General features: G+C 38.3%; 1 protein-coding gene across 1 annotated transcript; it reads right to left on the bottom strand.

The window, feature by feature from the left end:
* Positions 1–714: 714 nt before the first annotated feature.
* Positions 715–23,705, bottom strand: LOC139760832 (uncharacterized). The gene is made up of 8 exons (XM_071684487.1): positions 23,485–23,705; positions 20,008–20,170; positions 13,422–13,591; positions 8,299–8,446; positions 5,655–5,802; positions 5,324–5,449; positions 4,206–4,350; positions 715–3,557 (listed from the first exon to the last, which is right to left on the bottom strand). The coding sequence occupies exons 1-8, from the start codon at positions 23,516–23,518 to the stop codon at positions 3,268–3,270; spliced, it is 1,224 nt and encodes a 407-aa protein (XP_071540588.1). The 5' UTR covers positions 23,519–23,705; the 3' UTR covers positions 715–3,267.
* Positions 23,706–24,103: the final 398 nt, after the last annotated feature.

The following is a 24,103-nucleotide window of genomic DNA, read 5'->3' as shown; positions in this document are numbered from 1 at the left end:
TAATAAAAAGAGTATGGTTGAGAGAGCAGAAGAAGGTGTATTGAAATGGTTTCATCACATGGAGAGAATGAGTGAGGAAAGATTGACAAAGAGGATATATGTGTCAGAGGTGGAGGGAATGAGGAGAAGTGGAAGATCAAAATGGAGGTGGAAGGATGGAGTGAAAAAGATTTTGAGTGATTGGGGCCTGAACATACAGGAGGGTGTAAAGCATGCAAGTAATAGAGTGAATTGGAATGATGTAGTATTACGGGGTTGATGTGCTATCAATGGATTGAACCAGGGCATGTGAAGCATGTAGGGTAAACCATGGAAAGTTTTGTGGGGCCTGGATGTGAAAAGGGAGCTGTGGTTTCGGTGCATTACACATGACAGCTAGAGACTGAGTGTGAACAAATGTGGCCTTTGTTGTCTTTTCCTAACGCTACCTTGCACACACATGGGAAAAGGGGTGTGCCATTTCATGTGTGGCAGTGGGAATGGATGAAGGCAGCATGTGTATATATGTATATGTTGAAATGTATAGGTATGTATATGTACGTGTGTGAGTGTTTATGTATATACATGTGTATGTGGGTGGGTTGGGAGTAGAAGGATTAACAGCAATGGTATGCAATCATTAGTTATGGTAAACAATTTTTTCATGGATTGTTTTCAAGTTTTTCAAGATTCTTATATCTAAACAAATTGAAAGATGGATGTATTGTAAACTCATTGTCAGAGCTTATACTTTTTTTATTGGAGAATAAGAACATATAACAATTGGGTCGAATAAAATAGTGAATGAATAATGAAAGGGATGGTTTAAAGATGTAAAACTAGAGAAACATAAGGATACAATAAATATATATATATATATATATATATATATATATATATATATATGATAATGTAAAGTACAGGTCGGGGTATGGCTGACAAAGTATAATATGAAAAGTATACAACTTTAGAGTAGATGGAGGGATATAGGCGATATTGAGAGGTATGACAAATGGATGAAAATATTAAATACCTGACAATCATAATGTATGAGAAAAAAAATAAGCATCGTAAATGCTAGTATTGCTTAAGTGGGCAAATACAAAAACTGGTGGATGGAAATATGAAGTGAACAAGATAAGAATTATGTAACAATGAAATTGGGATAGAAAATGTATGAAATGAAAATATTCATTGGCCAACAAGATACATCCATATAACCATCCATAGAGGAAAAGGGGTATGTTTGAGCTGAAAACTGAACTCCAAAATATTAACCCTAAATCTGCCCCATCATCTGATGATGATCCATAGAGGACTGCTTCCATCATCACATGATTTAGCTTTTCCCCACCTCGGTTTAAAAATGTCAGCCAATGTTTGTTTCTATCAATAACCCATGCATGTTGCTAGAGGCCTACTGCTACAACTGAAAAAATTTCAAGCATCTCAATAACCCATGAGAATGTCAGTGAATATATATATGTATATAATAATTGATTGCCGTTTCTTGAGGTATTGCCAGGAAATGGATGAAGAATGGCCCATCCACTCATATACACATTATTTTTTTTATTATCATACTTTGGTGGTCTCCCGTGTTAGCGAGGTAGCACAAGGCAACAGACGAAAGAATGGCCCAACCCACCCACATACACGTCCACACACAGCACATATACAGACATATACATATATACCCATGTACATAATTCTTACTGTCTGCCTTTATTCATTCCCATCGCCACCCTGCCACACATGGAATAACAATACCCTCCCCCCTCATGTGTGCGGGGTAGCACTAGGAAAAGACAACAAAGGCCCCATTCGTTCACATTTAGTCTCTAGCTGTCATGTAATAATGCACTTTACCTTCATGCATTCCTGGCACTACCCTGCCCCACAGGAAACATCATTGCTACCCCCTGCTTCAGTGAGGTTGTGTCATGAAAAAGGCCACTTTCATTCACACTGTTTCTAGGCATGATGCTCATTTAGCATCTGCATGTTCACTTTTGTTTGGAAAGAAAAGTAACAAAATATGTGGAATTACTGTTGAAATTTTGAAAAGAAAATGATTTATTTGTGGACATAGTTATTTGTAAATAACACTTTTTGACTTTTTATCCATTTCCCAAATTAGCAATATAATGCCAAGAACAGGCGAAAAACTGGCCTCATTCACTCGCATCCATTCCCAAGCTGTCATGTGTAATGCACCAAAACCAAGGTTCCAATCTACAACCAGGCTCTACAGAGCTTCCTAGGGTTTTCCCCGGCCATTTCACATGTAAAAAAAAAAAAAAAAATATGTAAAAGATACATAATACATATGTTCAGTACAAAATCATACCTTGAAAGAAATCATAAACTGTGGAATGATTAGGTATATACAAAAGAAAATCATACCCTGAAAAAACACATACCAGAAGCATACATGCATCAACACAGTCCCTCCCCCTTCCAGGCAACACCCTCATACAACAACAAGAAAGGAAACTATTTTTATTTTCTTTCAAATGAAGTATAATATAAAGATATTCTCTAAGGTGAGGGGAATTATTTATATTTTTTTTGCAAAGTGTGAACCTGGAAGGTAATACTGTTGTTCAAGGGTTAATATCTCTTTTAAAAGACCAGTAATAAAGTGTGAAGTAACCTTAAATATTAACCCTTCAACTGCATGTCTCAATATCAACTGTGCTAGATACTCAGAGTATGGGATATTCTCAAATGTTCTAATACATAAAGTATCTCCATAAAGTTATGATCAATCACAATATACTTTTCTGATTAAATAACATACAGCTCAAACTGGTGAAACACTGTTATATAAGATACACACCCTTTAACTTATGCTGCTCCACTGTCAGGCTTATGAGATATGCCAGGAGGATTCTCATACATAAAGATTGAAATGTGTGGTATTTCCGGAAGTGTTTTTGTCAGCTAATAAAAATCCTAATGGTTTTCATTGCTAACATCAAGTATCTTTAAGTGTCACAGCTCTGCAAGTTATTACATAACATAAGGATGCAGATCTTGAATAGGCCTCCTTAATATATCTACATGAGACTGACCATTGTATGGAATTCTTTTTTTTGTTGCATCTGGCAATAATGCATGGGATACCACTAGAAACATTAATGGGTGTATATTTTACCTCAAGGCATAGGCAGCCATTTCTAGAATTTTACTGTAAACATCCTGACTGCAGTTAATGTCCATCGTTAATAACAGCAGGAACATGAGAGCTGCTTTATGCCATAAAAATAATGTTTTCGTTTTTCCTTATATATGATAAACATCAATACATTCACCCCCATCCAAATCTAAATCCACTGGAGTCTCATTAGGATCCAAGATTTCACCATCAAATAAAAATTTAAGTTTTTCTAAATTAACGTTCTTCTCTTTCGCATACTTGTGCATCAGCACACTCATCTTGTCATAGCGACTGATGTTAATGTTTAGCATTCCCTTTCTATCGGCATTTTGGACCTTGAGACATACAGAATCTGGATTTTTCTCTCCAACTGCCTCCACTCTGTCGCAACTTGCTTTAGACTCGATTCCACCCTCTGGGGAAATAAAGATAATAATGAAAAGAAACAAAGGACTTTTAAGGTAAAATTGCAATAATTTTTTAAATGCTCATAGTGAACCTATGAAAGAAAAATTTCATACTTTCACATTTCAAAATGCTAATAAAACTTTTGGTTAAAGGATATCCACCTTACGCATCATAATTTTCCAGAAGATACAATAAGGATGTAGTATAAAAAAAAAGGTCTTGGTGTAGGATTATGTACCTATGAGAAGAAAAATGGTGCTATCTGGGGGAAGCAGAGGAAAACATACATGAAAGGATATAAACAGATAAAGATTATCTAACAGCACCTCACTTATTACCTGACATTTATCATATTTGTTTCAGTTTTCTAAAACTACACTGCTATGTCTTGCTCCATTATTACCTTAATTCATCTCCAACATCTCACACTCATATAATTCAGCTTTGTAGAAGTTTTCTTTTAAAATATACCTACCTTATCTCTTCAGTGTTTTCTTTTAAAATATACCTACCTTATCTCTTCAGTGTATGATTTTTCTTATCCTACAACATCAAAATGAAAACCTTCATAAAATCATAACTATTAAGTATAACTCCTTTTAAATGAATATCAAAAGAAATCAATTTGTGATAATCAATGTTGACTATGACTCACCTATAATGTCAGCAATAGAGAGTCCTAAGTCTCTGGGGCACTGCCCAGAGCTGATAACTTTATCCTTGTGGCTCAACACTACCTGGCTTACATTCACACTGAAGCGCTGTGCCAGTTCTTGGTAAAGATGTGAAAATTTCTGAAACTGCAAAGAGAAATTTTTCATGTAAGGCATAAATAAGAGGGTGCGAGTGTCTGTGTTCGTATAATTATCTATTTATGCAGAACAGGAAGGGAGTTTACTATGACAGGGCCCCATCTATTGAAACATTTTAATTATTACACAACTTCATAATCTGTATGGTGTTCATTTTTACTACTTTCCCATTCAGAGTATTACATTCATTATCTACTCTTACAGTATAAAAGTACTTTATGTCCTTTCTAACATGTTTCCTCTTTAATTTCATGTTATGTTCTCTGGACTTTCTATATGCAGCTTTCAAAGAATTGTTTTGTCTGCATCTTCAATATGATTTAAAGTTAATGATTGGGTCACCCCTCACTCTTCTCTTATCCGTGGTGGGAAACTTGTGGCCCCTAGCCCTTCCCTATTACTCAGCTATTTTAACTCTGTTATCATCTTTGTTGCTCTCCTGTAAAGAATCTGTACTAGATCATTGTGGTTCTTTATGATAAGTGACCAAACTTGGGAAGCATATTCTAGTTTTGGCCTTATGTAGGATATGAACATTGCTGATATTTCCTCAAATACATATATGTGAATGCAGTTCTAAAATCTGCCAACACACAGTTTGTGTCCACTGTTTTCATAAGGTGGGACTTTGGTGAAAGGTTAGGGACAATGGCATACTGTATAATATACTAATTTCCAAGCTCCTATATGTGTAAAACTAAGATCTAGTAATGATAGCACATTAGTCCCTTTTTTCAATATATTCATTGATGTGTTGATACAGGTAATTTTTAGTTTTACTCTCATGAACCTGTGTCTCCATGACTCTTCAATGTGGGTCCGAGAAAGTGTGGGGTGAATATGATCAAAGGAAATGGGTAAAATCTATTTCTTGCACAAATTTTTTTTTAAACAATAACCAAAGAAAACTGATCTATGGACTGAGATATAAACTACAGATAAATTAAAACTTTCAACTTACAGTTCTGAAAGGCATACGAAGATAGTCTGAGCCCCATTTCACACGGAGGTTAATCACGCTGTCTACTTCATCATCACTCAAAATTACTGCATCATTACCAACACTAAGATTCAAGTTGTCATCAATCTGTAAAACACAAGAAAAATTTATCATCAACAGTAACAAATTCATGTAATATATTTGATGTGTTTGAACACAGAATGTAAACATGTCAAGATATGTTATGAGGCAGAGTTGGAAGTAGGAGGATAGATAAAGAGTAATGATAAAGGAATATACAATAATTCAATTGTCAAGTCTATGGACACAGACCACAAAAGCTATAACTCACAGAAGTTTTCATTGCTATTTCTCTGGATAAGGCTTTTAGTCTGCTAATGTATTTTTTGGTCTTTCTGTCTCTTTTTATTCTTCTCCTTTTAGGCAGCTTCTTGAGATCTAGTAATGTGGGAGATAGTGGGGACTGCTGGATATTCTCTCTGCAAAAATTTTATGTAAATCATCTCAATAAATTATCAATAAATCATCTCTATCATGAGCTCTATATAAGTCATCTCCATCGTAACAGCAGGATGGTCTGAGAGGAACATTCTCCATACACTGCTGTTTTTGATAATTTCTACAGATAACTCCAAGGAAACATCTTAATTCAATCCTTATACTGTACCTCAGGTCTTCATTCACACCATGTACTAATAATCCTAGTTCATCCTTTCTATCTTAACAATAAACCATGTCCACAACACCTAAACATTCCATATTCTATCTATTCTGCCATTTGCTTCAAAGTACTATTTCCAACAATTTCTTCACTTTAAAGTCCTTTTCAAACTCCATATACACTCCTCTGATACTCTAAACAAAACAATGGTACTCTTCCAGTTGCTCCACCTCATAGATAAGTTATACAAGCATACAACATTATGGACTGCATAACTCTTTAAAAAAACATCATCATATTTTACTTTCACTGCATATCTTAAAAGCTCTGGCAACAGATCAAATTTACTTCCATTAAAGAGAACGTTACAGTCCGAGACCTACCGGAACTACCGATGAGATTTCTATACTTATCCTTGTGTCCACTGCAATGGATGACAATGATTTTTTTTCATCTGTGGCCTACCAGAGGATTTGAGTATGTCTGTAGTATCGAAGTTTTGAAAAAAGAGCTTTATTGTAGGCATCTGAAATTACCCAATGTATAACAGTGCTGCCTGTAAACTCCTTCCAGATGTGAGGCCAGAACACCACTGTCCATCAGCATGGCCAGGTGGAGGATATGTACCTCATAAGAAGAACCCCATGAAAATTTATACCTCCTAAAGAGAAACCCCAAGGGCTTACAAGTGTCCCGCTTGTTAAGGCATTACCATATATCTGTCTATCACAAAAGTAACTTTTTTCCCTTGACATAGACACCATCTCCTAAGGAAAATAAGGGAACAAACTACTACAAAGTCAATATGGCTCTACAGCAGGATGCCAGACTATAGAATGGCTACAACCTGACTGTCCAAAGAGTGAAACCCCCAACTGGAGTTCGACACATCCATCTTGATGGCAAAAAAGGATTCTGTAGGCTGCTAACAGAAAAACAAGGGTATTTGCAGTGTCTATCCAGCAGCCCAGGGCCCTTTAAAACAGGAATGAATGAGGATGAAGAATATCTCTGCAATACTGCAAAAACCAAGAGTTCACCCATAAGAACAGACTGAAGATTATGACTGTCCCTAGAGGTGTATAACTGACCATGAAGTCCCAGTAGACTCTCCATCTAACTATATTAGATGCATTACCAGATTACAGTGTTGCCAACAAAAGTAAAATAATATTGGGACTCATCTCCTCAAGAACACACGGCTCCTGATTCTGACAGTCCCTAACTGCCCCTGGTCACTGACTATAGTGTTTGGAATGTGATTTAATTTTCCCCAAATGACCATCATACACCTCAACAGTAGCATCCCTATGTGGTGCATAAAGCGTTTCTGGGGAAAAGGAAGAAATCATTCAAAGAATCAGAATACTGGGAACCTATATCATAAAGAACTATATAATTGCATCGACCACTCCAGCAAAGACTGGAGAGGATAAAGAATAAGACCTGGAAAAAGAATCTGGTTAGTCATGAGCAGACCAGATCATGCCATTTGGCATACTTGAGATACTAAAAGTGCAAATGATTCAGGTTGAACTTACAATCATGAGTATGATAAGTTGTAGTAGTTGAGGTCATATCTAAGATAAAGTGGAAGGAATACGTGACTAACTCAGTACACATGTAAGTAGGGAGTAATTGGAGAGAGAGCATATATGCAGTTACTACAGCAGTGGAAAAAAAATCAGCATAGATCAAAATATGGCATACTTGCCAACTGGAGAGATGCAAATATCAAAAACAATTTTTTTTTTAAATATTCACTTAACTTTCCCACCTTAGTAAGAGAAAATCAGGAACTGAGCTTTCAAGGAAAAATTTTTGTATTCATCTTACGTTCCTACTTTTACAGGCAAATAATAGAGGAGACGATATTCACACCCCCTCCTCCTGAACCTCTAAGTAGTCTTCTACAACACATAGGAGACTCTTCCCCATCCCTAAGGATAACAATGCAAAATGTACATACACAAAACTGAATAATTATGCATAAATACAGTAGTACCAACCAATGATTAATCAGGATCCTGGACTTGACCATGACTATTCATTTTGTCTCAAGAAGGTTAATAAAGAACTAGATCAACACATTCTAAAAATGGTGACTCTGATGCATATCACTGTGATGACAAAAAAAAAAAAAAAAAAATATAAAGCTTTATACATAAATACTCATGAAAGTATTTTATTTATATTGTCATACTTAGTCGCTGTCTCCCGTGTTAACAAGGTAGCGCATGGAAACAGATGAAAGAATGGCCCAACCCACTCATGAAAGTACCTCTATGAAAAAAAGATTTATATAAAGACTTACGAATCAGCCTCTATCAAACAATCATCTTTCTCTTGGTCTTGGTCCTCAGAGACATTGGAGACAATTGTTTCACAAGAATTTGCATACATGATTTCATTCAGAGCTTTAATTTCCTTGTTAGCACTCTTCAGTGCTTGTTGATGATGAACTGAAATGAAATAATGCATTACATTCTGATATGCATTTTCAACAGAATCTTTTAGCACATTTTAATATGACTAACATAAATAAGTTTTAAGGCAAGACTATTTTCATGGCCTGTAAATAAGTGAAAGCATACAACTGCTAATGTCCCAAAATATAAGCATAAAATGAAATGTAAATGCTGAGTACATGGTAGGGTTTTGTTTACCCATACTCTAAACAAAAATGCAAAATGCTACATTATCATATTTTTTTCTCTGCTCAAAAAAATTACTCAAAAGCTATTTCTACTACTTGAGAAAATTACACTATCTATGCAGAACCTAATTAATGCATCACATAACCACTCTCTTAACTCACGACAGACACAAATCCAACTCCCCCTCCAGTCAACTTGAACAGTCTATCATTTCCACCAAACAAAACACCAGCCATATTTGGCATTGCATATGATACCCACATGACATTCACTCCCCACACTAAAACATCAACACAAAAGCAGCACCCAAACTAGATGCCATCATATCAGATGACCAAGCTTCAAAAGGGAAAATCCTCACTTGGTCTGCAGGAAGGGAGGATTTCCAGCCTCCCGCTCACACCTCTTTTAGTCACTTTCTACAACACACAGGAAATACATGGAAAGTATTCTTTCTCCCTTATCCCGTCTCTAGCTGTCGTGTGTAATGCACCGAAACCACAGGCCACACAAAGCTTTCCATGGTTTACCCAGATATTTCACATGCCCTGGTTCAATCCACTGACAGCACGTCAACCCCAGTATACGACATTGTTCCAATTCTCTCTATTCCTTGCAAACCTTTCAACCTCCTGCATGTTCAGGCCCCGATCTCTCAAAATCTTTTTCACTCCATCTTTCAATCAAACCACCTCACACCACATATTGTCCTCAAACATCTCATTTCCAGCACATCCACCCTCCTCCGCACAACTCTATCCATAGCCCACGCCTCGCAACCATATAACATTGTTGGAACCACTATTCCTTCAAACATACCCATTTTTGCTTTCCGAGATAATGTTCTCGACTTCCACACATTCTTCAACGCTCCCAGAACTTTCGCCCCCTCCCCAACCCTATGATTCACTTCCACTTCCATGGTTCCATCTGCTGCCAAATCCACTCCCAGATATCTAAAACACTTTACTTCCTCCAGTTTTTCTCCATTTAAACTTACCTCCCAATTGACTTGTCGCTCAACCCTACTGTACCTAATAACCTTGCTCTTATTCACATTTACTCTCAGCTTTCTTCTTTCACACACTTTACCAAACTCAGTCACCAGCTTCTGCAGTTTCTCACTCTAATCAGCCACCAGCGCTGTATCATCAGCGAACAACAACTGACTCACTTCCCAAGCTCTCTCATCCACAACAGACTTCATACTTGCCCCTCTTTCCAAAACTCTTGCATTTACCTCCCTAACAACCCCATCCATAAACAAATTAAACAACCATGGGGGCATCACACACCTATGCCACACACCTACATTCACTGAGAACCAATCACTTTCCTCTCTTCCTACACGTACACATACCTTACATCCTTGATAAAAACTTTTAACTGCTTCTAACAACTTTCCTCCCACACCATATATTCTTAACACCTTCCACAAAGCATCTCTATCAACTCTTATCATATGCCTTCTCCAGATCCATAAATGCTACATACAAATCCATTTGTTTTTCTAAGTATTCCTCACATACATTCTTCAAAGCAAACACCTGATCCACACATCCTCTACCACTTCTGAAACCACACTGCTCTTCCCCAATCTGATGCTCTGTACATGCCTTCACCCTCTCAGTCAATACCCTCCCATATAATTTTCCAGGAATACTCAATAAACTTATACCTCTGTAATTTGAGCACTCACTTTTATCTCCTTTGCCTTTGTACAATGGCACTATGCAAGCATTCTGCCAATCCTCAGGCACATCACCATGAGTCATACATACATTAAATAACCTTACCAACCAGTCAACAATACAGTCACTCCCTTTTTTAATAAATTCCACGGCAGTACAATCCAAACCCGCTGCCTTGCCGGCTTTCATCTTCTCTGTTTACCAAAGCATTCTCCCTAACCCTCTTACTTTGAACATCACCTCGACCAAAACACCCTATATCTGCCACTCTATCATCAAACACATTCAACAAACCTTCAAAATACTCACTCCATCTCCTCATATCACCACTGCTTGTTATCACCCCCCATTAGCCCCCTTCAGAGAAGTTCCCATTTGTTCCCTTGTCTTACGCACTTTATTTACCTCCTTCCAAAACATCTTATTATTCTCCCTAGAATTTAATGATACTCTCTCACCCCAACTCTCATTTGCCCTCTTTTTCACCTCTTGCACCTTTCTCTTGACCTCCTGTCTCTTTCTTTTAATTATCATACATAACAGATGTTTCCCGTGTCAGTGAGGTTGTGCCAGGAAACAGACAAAGAATGGCCCATCCACACATACACACACACACACACATATATATATATATATATATATATATTTTTTGCTTTGTCGCTGTCTCCCGCATTTGCGAGGTAGCGCAAGGAAACAGACGAAAGAAATGGCCCAACCCACCCCCATACACATGTATATACATACATCCACAAACGCAAATATACATACCTACACAGCTTTCCATGGTTTACCCCAGACGCTTCACATGCCCTGATTCAATCCACTGACAGCACGTCAACCCCGGTATACCACATCGATCCAATTCACTCTATTCCTTGCCCTCCTTTCACCCTCCTGCATGTTCAGACCCCGATCACACAAAATCTTTTTCACTCCATCTTTCCACCTCCAATTTGGTCTCCCACTTCTCCTCGTTCCCTCCACCTCCGACACATATATCCTCTTGGTCAATCTTTCCTCACTCATTCTCTCCATGTGCCCAAACCATTTCAAAACACCCTCTTCTGCTCTCTCAACCACGCTCTTTTTATTTCCACACATCTCTCTTACCCTTACATTACTTACTCGATCAAACCACCTCACACCACACATTGTCCTCAAACATCTCAACTCTATCCATAGCGCACAACTCTATCCATAGCCCACGCCTCGCAACCATACAACATTGTTGGAACCACTATTCCTTCAAACATACCCATTTTTGCTTTCCGAGATAATGTTCTCGACTTCCACACATTCTTCAAGGCCCCCAGAATTTTCGCCCCCTCCCCCACCCTATGATCCACTTCCGCTTCCATGGTTCCATCCGCTGCCAGATCCACTCCCAGATATCTAAAACACTCACTTCCTCCAGTTTTTCTCCATTCAAACTCACCTCCCAATTGACTTGACCCTCAATCCTACTGTACCTAATAACCTTGCTCTTATTCACATTTACTCTTAACTTTCTTCTTCCACACCCTTTACCAAACTCAGTCACCAGCTTCTGCAGTTTCTCACATGAATCAGCCACCAGCGCTGTATCATCAGTGAACAACAACTGACTCACTTCGCTGATGATATATATATATATATATATATATATATATATATATATATATATATATATATATATATATATATATATATATATATATCCTTCCTTCCTTTTTTCAATTTTCCAAAAGAAGGAACAGAGAATTGGGCCAGGTGAGGGTATTCCCTCAAAGGCCCAGTCCTCTGTTCTTAACGCTACCTCGCTAATGCGGGAAATGGCGAATAGTTTGAAAGAAAAGAAATATATATATATATATATATATATATATATATATATATATATATATATATATATATATATATATATATATATATATATATATTTATCCCTGGGGATAGGGGAGAAAGAATACTTCCCACGTATTCCCTGCGTGTCGTAGAAGGCGACTAAAAGGGGAGGGAGCGGGTGGCTGGAAATCCTCCCCTTTCTTGTTTTTTTTTAATTTTCCAAAAGAAGGAACAGAGAAGGGGGTCAGGTGAGGATATTCCCTCTAAGGCCCAGTTCTCTGTTCTTAACACTACCTCGCTAACGCGGGAAATGGCAAATAGTATGAAAAAAAAAAAAAAAAAAAATATATACATACATAAACACCCACATCCGTATATATACATGCCTATTCATACTTGCTTGCCTTCATCCATTCCTGTTGCTACCCTGCCACACAGGAAATAGTGTCGCTACCACCTGCTTCAGTAAGGTAGTGCCAGAAACAGACAAAAAAGACCACATTCTTTCATACTCAGTCTCTAGCTGTCATGTGTAAGGCACCAAACCCACAGCCCCCTATCCACATCCAGGCCCCACATACTTTTTTTTTCATTAGTATTTGCCATTCCTGCAACAGCGAGGTAGCATAAAGAACAGAGGACTGAGCCTAAGAGGAAATATCCTCACTTGGCCCCCTTCTCTGTTCCTATTTTGGAAAATTAAAAAACGGGAGGGGAGGATTTCATAAATATATACTCCCTTCCTATACAAGTATATGTGTAACTAAATCAGCAGCTAAGGCCCATGATTCCTGACAAGTTGTCTGGGAAATGCCTGTCATTCAATTCAGCAATGAGATGCATGATTAATGTCTTTCAACTTGCAATAGGCAAATAGGGTCAATCCAGATATGAAGCATAAAAGCATCATTTAATCTGCTTCCTTAAATATCATGGAAAGCAAAGATATTTAAGTACAGAGGATTTCCAAGGAAACTATAAACAATATACCTACTGAAAGAGTTTTTTCTGAAGTCTGAAAGTCCTCAGAATGCCACAAAGAAAAATTAATCAAACTACCCTGCATCAGGCAAAAGATAAATCTTATTATCATATCAAGATAATCATATACAAACATAAAGCAGCAAAAAGCATATAGATATTATACAGCTACACTGTGTACATTAATAATAAAAAGTATATGTGTATTTTGCATATACTGTATATACAAGAATACACATGGAAGTATGAGCACCTTCAAAAAACTCTTATAATCTATAGCTCACAATTATAATCCACTTCATAAAGGTCGACGTCTGAGTCACTGAAAGTCCTATTTTCGGTCTCAACTGGGTTCACCTTCTTAGGCTTAGGTGATGACTGTCTTATTTGAGTCACCACGGCAACATCAGAGTCAGATGAATCAGACATAAGGCCACGTCCACATGTGATTGGGCTGAGACAAAGAAACATAAAAATGTTAGTATTTATATTTAAGATAAATTAAACTGACATATAAAAGCAACAATGTACATTGTGCTGAAAGCATGAGACAAATACATCTCTACTAAAAAACAATGAAAACTACATTAACAAAACTCACAGAAAAGAGAATCACAAACATTCCACATTCCATCATGGTTCATGATGTTACTTATTAGATTTCCTTTATTTAATCTGTACTATCTACTTTCATCAATATATAAATACATATGAATATATACTACAATACATAAATGAAAGGGGAGACAAAACTGGAGTTGGATGGATGAAGTGAAAAAGATTTGAGTGCACTGGGACTGAACATGCAGGAGGGTGAAAGGCATGCATTAGAGTGATATGGTTCACAAGAGGTGTTGTACTGTCAATGGACTGAACTAGGGCATATGAAGCAGCTGGGGGAACCATAGGTCTGTGGGGACTCTGTGGATAGGAGGCTGTGGGTTCAATGTACTACATATGACAACTAAAGAATGGATATGAGCAAATAAGACTATTTCTTCATCTGTTCCTGGCACTTCCTCATTAATGTGGCAAACAATAAACGTATAGAAAAAATAATGATTATTAGTTCACAACTTTGGTAACTATTTACTGAACAAAACTGTATGGAAAATACAACTTACCATATAATCTAACAAGTTTAAAATGAACATTATATTTACTAGCATTAAGACTCCAGTACTCAGCAAAAGAAGGCAGGAAATTTATTTAGCAGGAAATAAGGTACAGGAATCAATGTGAAAGAGATCTAGGATGTCGATTTTTGCTAATCTATTGCCCGAACTTCTCATCAGAAAAACTGGGAAAGAAGTAAACTATCTACTGGCAAATATTGATATCTGGGATAAGGATGAGGAAGTGTTTGTTAAACGACTGGGGTAAACCATGGAAAGGTCTGTGAAGCCTGGATCAAGGATAGTGCATTACACATGACAGCTAGAGACTGAGAGTGAATGAATGTGGCCTTTTTTGTCTGTTTCCTGATGCTACCTCGCTGAAGCAGGGGGTAGTGATGCTGTTTCCTGTGGGACGGGGTAGTGACAGGAATGGATGAAGGCAAGTAAGTATGGATATGTACATGTGTATATAGGTAAACGTCTGTGTATGTATATGTGTGTGTATGGTTGTGTGTAAATATATATATATATATTCATATTATTATACTTTGTCGTAGTCTCCCGTGCTAGCGAGGTAGCGCAAGGAAACAGACGAAAGACTGGCCCAACCCACCCACAGACACATGTATATACATACACATCCACACACCCACATATACATACCTATACATCTCAACGTATACATATATATATACATACACATACATATACATATATACACATGTACATAATTCATAGTCTGCCCTTATTCATTCCCGTCGCCACCCCACCACACATGAAGTGACAACCCCCTCCCCCCACATGTGCGTGAGGTAGCGCTAGGAAAAAGCAACAAAGGCCACATTCGTTCACACTCAGTTTCTAGCTGTCATGTATAATGCACTGAAACCACAGCTCCCTTTCCACATCCAGGCCCTACAGAACTTTCCATGGTTTACCCCAGATGCTTCACATGCACTGGTTCAATCCATTGACAGCACGTTGACCCTGGTATACCACATCGTTCCAATTCACTCTATTCCTTGCATGCCTTTCACCCTCCTGCATGTTCAGGCCCCGATCACTCAAAATCTTTTTCACTCCATCTTTACACCTCCAATTTGGTCTCCCACTTCTCCTCGTTCCCTCCACCTCTGACACATATATCCTCTTTGTCAATCTTTCCTCACTCATTCTCTCCCTGTGACCAAACCATTTCAAAACACCCTCTTCTGCTCTCTCAACCACACTCTTTTTATTATCAAACATCTCTCTTACCCTTTCATTACTTACTCGATCAAACCACAGTGTCCTCAAACATTTCATTTCCAACATATCCACCCACCTCTGCACTACCTTATCTATAGCCCACGCCTCGCAAACATATAACATTGTTGGAACCACTATTCCTTCAAACACACCCATTTTTGCTCACCGAGATAACTTTCTCACCTTCCACACATTCTTCAATGCTCCCAGAACCTTCGGCCCCTACCCCACCCTGTGACTCACTTCCGATTCCATCCACTGCCAAATCCACTCCCAGATATCTAAAACACTTCACTTCCTCCAGTTTTTCTCCATTCAAACTTCCCTCCCAATTAACTTGTCCCTCAACCCCACTGAACCTAACAACTTTGCTCTTATTCACATTTACTCTCAACTTTCTTTTTTCACACAATTTATCAAACTCAGTCACGAACTTCAGCAGTTTCTCACCCAAATCAGCCACCAGCACTGTATCATCAGCGAACAACAACTGACTCACTTCCCAAGCCCTGTCATCCACAACAGACTACATACTTGCCCCTCTCTCCAAAACTCTTACATTCACCTCCTTAACAACCCCATCCATAAAAAAATTATACAGCCACAGAGACATCATACACCCCTGCCGCAAACCAACATTCACTGACAACCAATCACTTTCCTCTCTTCCTACTCGTACACATGCCTTACATCCTTGATAAGAACTTTTCACTGCTTCTAGCAACTTACCTCCCACACCATATACTCTTAATACCTTCCACAAAGCATCTCTATCCACTCTTTCATATACTTTCTCCAGATCCATAAATGCTACATACAAATCCATCTGCTTTTCTAAGTATTTCTCACACACATTCTTCAAAGCAAACACCTGATCCACACATCCTCTACCACTTCTGAAACCACACAGCTCTTCCCCAATCTGATGCTCTGTACATGCCTTTACCTTCTCAATCAATACCCTCCCATATAATTTCCCAGATATTCTCAACAAACTTATACCTCTGTAATTTGAACACTCACCCTTATCCCCTTTGCCTTTATACAATGGCATGATGCATGCATTCTGCCAATCCTCAGGTACCTCACCATGAACATACATACAATGAATATCCTTACCAACCAGTGTGTGTGTTCCTATGAGTCCATGAGGAAATGAAACATAAGTTCCCAAGTGCACTTTCGTATCATAATCACATCATCAAGGGAGATACAAGAAAGAAATTTAAGTTAATTAATATACAACGAAGAGACAGAGCTAGTCAATGGGGAAATGAAACATGATAATTTCCCAAGTGCACTTTTGTGTCATAATCACATCATCAAGGGAAATACAAGAAAGAAATCTAAGTCAGTTAATATACAACAAAGAGACATAGCTAGGACGCCATTTGGTAAACAAGTGACTGGATGAGAGGGCTTGGGAAGTGAGTCAGCTGTTTGCTGATGATACAGCGCCGGTGGCTGATTCGGGTGAGAACTGCAGAAGTTGGTGACTGAGTTTGGTAAAGTGTGTGAAAGAAGAAAGCTGAGAGTAAATGTGAGTAAGAGCAAGGTTATTAGGTTCAGTAGGGTTGAGGGTCAAGTTAACTGGGAGGTAAGTTTGAATGGAGAAAAACTGGAGGTGGAAGATGTGAAGTGTTTTAGATATCTAGGAGTGGATTTAGCAGCAGATGGAACCATGAAAGTAAAAGTGACTCACAGGGTGGGGGAGGGGGTGAAGGTTCTGGGAGCATTGAAGAATGTGTGGAAGGTGAGAAAGTTATCCATGAGAGCAGAAATGGGTATGTTTGAAGGAATAGTGGTTCTAACAATGTTATATGGCAGTGAGGCATGGGCTATAGATAGGGTTGTGTGGAGGAGGGTGGATATGTTGGAAATGAAATGTTTGAGGACAATATGTGGTGTGAGGAGGTTTGATCAAGTAAGAAATGAAAGGGTACGAGAGATGTGTGGTAAAAAAAGAGTGTGGTTGAGAAAGCAGAGGAGGGTGTGTTGAAATGATTTGGTTACATGGAGAGAATAAGTGAGGAAAGACTGACAAAGAGGATATATGTGTCAGAGTTGGAGGGAACGAGAAGTGGGAGACCAAATTGGAGGTGGAAGGATGGAGTGAAAAAGATTTTGAGTGATCAAGGCCTGAACATACAGGAGGGTGAAAGACGTTGCAAAGAATAGAGTGAATTGGAACGATGTGGTATACCAGGGTCGACGTGCTGTCAATGGATTGAACCAGGGCATGTGAAGCATCTGGGGTAAACCATGGAAAGTTTTGTGGGGCCTGGATGAGGAAAGAGGGCTGCAGTTTCGGTCTACTACACATGACAGCTAGAGACTGAGTGTGAATGAAAGTGGCCTTTTTTTGTCTTTTCCTAGCACTGCCTCACGGCGGCAGGCAAGGGGGGGATGATATTTCATGTGTGGCAGGGTGGTGATGGGAATGGATGAAGGAAGCAAGTATGAATATGTACATGTGTATATATGTATATGTCTGTGTATCTTTTTTTTTTTTTTTTTTTTTTTTTATACTTTGTCGCTGTCTCCCGCGTTTGCGAGGTAGCGCAAGGAAACAGACGAAAGAAATGGCCCAACCCCCCCCATACACATGTACATACACACGTCCACACACGCAAATATACATACCTACACAGCTTTCCATGGTTTACCCCAGACGCTTCACATGCCTTGATTCAATCCACTGACAGCACGTCAACCCCTGTATACCACATCGCTCCAATTCACTTTATTCCTTGCCCTCCTTTCACCCTCCTGCATGTTCAGGCCCCGATCACACAAAATCCTTTTCACTCCATCTTTCCACCTCCAATTTGGTCTCCCTCTTCTCCTCGTTCCCTCCACCTCCGACACATATATCCTCTTGGTCAATCTTTCCTCACTCATTCTCTCCATGTGCCCAAACCATTTCAAAACACCCTCTTCTGCTCTCTCAACCACGCTCTTTTTATTTCCACACATCTCTCTTACCCTTACGTTACTTACTCGATCAAACCACCTCACACCACACATTGTCCTCAAACATCTCATTTCCAGCACATCCATCCTCCTGCGCACAACTCTATCCATAGCCCACGCCTCGCAACCATACAACATTGTTGGAACTACTATTCCTTCAAACATACCCATTTTTGCTTTCCGGGATAATGTTCTCGACTTCCACACATTTTTCAAGGCTCCCAAAATTTTCGCCCCCTCCCCACCCTATGATCCACTTCCGCTTCCATGGTTCCATCCGCTGACAGATCCACTCCCAGATATCTAAAACACTTCACTTCCTCCAGTTTTTCACCATTCAAACTCACCTCCCAATTGACTTGACCCTCAACCCTACTGTACCTAATAACCTTGCTCTTATTGACATTTACTCTTAACTTTCTTCTTCCACACACTTTACCAAACTCCGTCACCAGCTTCTGCAGTTTCTCACATGAATCCGCCACCAGCGCTGTATCATCAGCGAACAACAACTGACTCACTTCCCAAGCTCTCTCATCCCCAACAGACTTCATACTCGCCCCTCTTTCCAAAACTCTTGCATTTACCTCCCTAACAACCCCATCCATAAACAAATTAAACAACCATGGAGACATCACACACCCCTGCCGCAAACCTACATTCACTGAGAACCAATCACTTTCCCCTCTTCCTGTGTATCTACATGTATGTATACATTGAAATGTATAGGTATGTATATGTGCATGTATGGGTGTTTATGTATATACATATGTATGTGGGTGGGTTGGGCCATTCTTTCGTCTTTTACCTTGCACTACCTCGCTAATGCGGGAGAAGACGATTAAGTATAATGAAAAAAAAAAAAAATAATACATTGTGCACTAGCAAGGGATACCAGTTGAAACGTATTTAGCCAGTTGATGGGATGCCTACCAATAGTATTTTGGTAAGACATCTTTAAAAATACAAGGCAAATCCTTTATATCTTTTAAAAAGGTTTGCAGTCAGAGTTACATCTGATTTTTATTGTGTTGCCTGACTTGTCATAGAAAAACCTTGTAAAGTCAAAGACACTCCAGCATGTGTTGTGCTCTTCAATAAATCATTTGAATTGACATCACACCATCAGTATATTCTGACAATGTGCAGTGCTTCTTATTATGTCACAGAAAGAGACCTTGAACTTTGTAATCAGACTTATCATCAAGTGCAGTGTTACTTAATGCAACTCAGGGGGTAATTTCTTTTTTGTAAAATATACTGTACAAATTTTATGTAAATCATAACATCTTTCTTACATTCCACATAGATTAAGAATAAAACATTACTTGAAATCTGATGAGTATGTTTAGAAGCAGCAAAACCATTGCCTATAGGTTAAAACCTTAAAACACTTTTCTGTAAATGAAAGGGAACAGTATGAATTATATATTCATCATGCAGATGGAAGCAGGGCTTATGAATTCTATTCTATGATGGATCAAAATTTATTTATACTATAAAGTTTCCATTACATATCACTTCATCTTACCTTGACAAACAAGATAACCGACGTTTAGGAGCAGCCTCAGCATTACAAGGACTAATGCTTTCTTCATCATCACTGGAAGATGTGACATCTATACTGATCACTACTGGCCTATGATTTCTATTTTGTGTAGATTTCTGTCTCTGGGAGCATACTTGTCTCTTTCCTAACAGCAATGAACAGAATTACAAAAAATTTATATTAGATATATTTTCTGTACAGGTCAGGAATATATGCTTTGAGACAAATAAATTAAAATCATCGTTTTTTTTTAACACTTTATAGCCTTATTCCACCTTAGCAAGGAATTATCAGAAACATGACTGAGCTATTGATAAAAACAATCCATGTTTGGTTTCTTCCTCAATCCTACTAAATTTTAGAAGATGAAATTACAAGAAAAAAATTCTTGTCCCCTGTTCATGTCTTTCTTACTGACCAACAAAATGTAGGAGGTATATATATACATTTTTTTTTTTTTTTTTTTTCATACTATTCGCCATTTCCCGCATTAGCGAGGTAGCGCTAAGAACAGAGGACTGGGCCTTTGAGGGAATATCCTCACCTGGCCCCCTTCTCTGTTCCTTCTTTTGGAAAAAAAAAAAAAAAAAAAAAAAAAAAAAAAGAGAGGGGGGGATTTCCAGCCCCCCGCTCCCTTCCCTTTTAGTCGCCTTCTACGACACGCAGGGAATACGTGGGAAGTATTCTTTCTCCCCTATCCCCAGGGATAAATATATATATATATATATATATATATATATATATATATATATATATATATATATATATATATGTATATATATATATATATATATATATATATATATATATATATATATATATATATATATATATATATATTTTTTTTTATACTTTGTCGCTGTCTCCCGCGTTTGCGAGGTAGCGCAAGGAAACAGATGAAAGAAATGGCCCAACCCCCCCCATACACATGTGTATACATACGTCCACACACGCAAATATACATACCTACACAGCATTCCATAGCTTACCCCAGACGCTTCACATGCCTTGATTCAATCCACTGACAGCACGTCAACCCCAGTATACCACATCGCTCCAATTCACTCTATTCCTTGCCCTCCTTTCACCCTCCTGCATGTTCAGGCCCCAATCACACAAAATCTTTTTCACTCCATCTTTCCACCTCCAATTTGGTCTCCCTCTTCTCCTTGTTCCCTCCACCTCCGACACATATATCCTCTTGGTCAATCTTTCCTCACTCATCCTCTCCATGTGCCCAAACCACTTCAAAACACCCTCTTCTGCTCTCTCAACCACGCTCTTTTTATTTCCACACATCTCTCTTACCCTTACGTTACTCACTCGATCAAACCACCTCACACCACACATTGTCCTCAAACATCTCATTTCCAGCACATCCATCCTCCTGCGCACAACTCTATCCATAGCCCACGCCTCGCAACCATACAACATTGTTGGAACCACTATTCCTTCAAACATACCCATTTTTGCTTTCCGAGATAATGTTCTCGACTTCCACACATTCTTCAAGGCCCCCAGAATTTTCGCCCCCTTCCCCACCCTATGATCCACTTCCGCTTCCATGGTTCCATCCGCTGCCAGATCCACTCCCAGATATCTAAAACACTTTACTTCCTCCAGTTTTTCTCCATTCAAACTTACCTCCCAATTGACTTGACCCTCGACCCTACTGTACCTAATAACCTTGCTCTAATAACCTAATAACCTTTGCGAGGTGGCGCGGGGAAGCAGACGGGGGGGGTGGCCCAACCCACCCCCATACACATGTGTATGTGTGCGCGTCCGCACACGCAAATATACATACCTATATATATATCCCTGGGGATAGGGGAGAAAGAATACTTCCCACGTATTCCCTGTGTGTCGTAGAAGGCGACTAAAAGGGAAGGGAGCGGGGGGCTGGAAATCCTCCCCTCTCGTTTTTTTTTTTTTTTTTAATTTTTCCAAAGAAGGAACAGAGAAGGGGGCCAGGTGAGGATATTCCCTCAAAGGCCCAGTCCTCTGTTCTTAACGCTACCTCGCTATCGCGGGAAATGGCGAATAGTATGAAAAAAAAAAAAAAAATATATATATATATATATATATATATATATATATATATATATATATATATATATATATACCTTCTTACATATCTTCAGCCACAAAATTAAACATAATCATTTAAAAATTAGGCATACATTACTGATGTTCTGGATACAGTACAAGCAAACCTCGAACGGCACTTCATGATACAGACCATTTTCAGCATCTATGTATACATCTGAACTTACCCAACATTTTTGCAAAACTTGAATTGTAAGATTCTAATGTTATGACAAGGTGGCATTCAGTGGAATGCATAATCAATACAGGACAAATGGCATTTACAGACTCTAAATTAATATTTTTTTTTGCTGTATTACAGCTTCAATTGGTTTGTATTTTGACATGAAACAAATACAGCTCTATAGAATTCACGAAAGCACCATGTGAATGTTTGTTGTCAGCTCTCTGCTGGATAGTCACTTTTCTGACATCTTATACAAACAATGACACTATGAAATAATGATGGGGTGCCATAAGTGACTCTTCTGTTGAATTACATTTTTAATTCAAACGAGTCTTACAAATGCCCTAATTACACTCTCAATTGTTCATTTTGAATGCTACTCCTCACGATTTCCCTCCACATCAAAGGCCTGCCCACTTTATAAAAACTTCAAGTTGATGGAGTTAGAGATGCTACACCTAAAATCCCATCTACTTCAACTCTACACATTTTAAGGACTCCAATGGGACCCATTTCGTTTAACTCTATCATCTAGAAACCACACATCCATCTTGTAAAATTCTATCCAAGACACCATAGGCATCCTTCCTGATCATATCATACTTAATGAACTTTCGCAAAACTGGTACCAATAAATCCTTTATGCCTTCAACTGTTGATAATGTGCTTTTACTCCATAAATTTCCTCTACTTCAAAGCCTGTCCACTGTATGACAACTTAAAAATGTTGGGAGTAGGTGCTGCTGCATCTATAAACCCACACTCTGTACCAACACTGGAGGGTGTAAAGCGAGGAATCCAGTGCTACTACTCTCGTGAAAATATATCAAATCGAAAACGTTCATCCGTCAACGGAAGAAGACAAAAAAATATGAGTATGAAACGATGTTTTTTCACAGTAAAAAATCTAATTGTTCGTGTACTTGGGATACCCTGAGCTACAATATATCGCAACAATGTTTATCATATAATGTTAAGTAACATACGAAGGATATGCAGCAATACAACAGTAACTGGCACATTATAGAATTCACGATCTATTCCCTTGTTTGCCCAGACATCTTAAGTATCTCCAAATAGGATGTCTATTTTGCAAAAAAATTAAACAAGGTGGCAATACATTTCTGAACTTAGTATTAACATTTTAAACGTAACATGTATATATACTGTATAGCATTATTTACCTCTTCCTCGAGCTCTACCTCGCCGTCGCGGCATCTTGCGGATTTGGAAATTTGACTTGTCAATAAACACTAAGACCCTGCAGTCTTAAATTAAATATTAGGAAAACTGAACGGCAAGCTAGAACTATGAACTTTATATTTTGAATGACATATCATAATATGTTTCCCAATTATTATTTCAAGTATTTTATCGATGAAGTTCCGTAAATTCAAGACTATTTAGCCCGCGCCTTTCTGTCATGTCGTACGAAGTAATACTTGATATTTTGTCAAGTTCGTTAAACTTACGCTTTTAAATCTCTCAAAGTAAGATCCCAAATATAACCTTAAAATTCCTTTATTACTTTTAGATTCAGAGGATACATAAGCAGTTATATTATTCATTTTCCAAAAAATAAGTAGTAAGTGCTCCATCACGCGGTAGATTTGAATGTTCCTAATTAACAGCATGGAGACATTAGATCTGTTACAAATGTAAACGCATTCATGTACGTCATTTGATTTATGGCTACCTTTACCTTTCTATCATTAAACCAGACTCTGTATCATACACCGTCATGGAAAAGAAAAAAGAAGTATGTGTTGTATTCAAATGTTATCGACTTCCGAGTGATTTTCG

Source organism: Panulirus ornatus, chromosome 38 (genome assembly GCF_036320965.1).
Source record: "Panulirus ornatus isolate Po-2019 chromosome 38, ASM3632096v1, whole genome shotgun sequence".
Taxonomy (NCBI): Eukaryota; Metazoa; Arthropoda; class Malacostraca; order Decapoda; family Palinuridae; genus Panulirus; species Panulirus ornatus.
The sequence above is the reverse complement of the archived record's forward strand: the minus strand, read 5'-3'. Positions and strand labels throughout refer to the sequence as shown.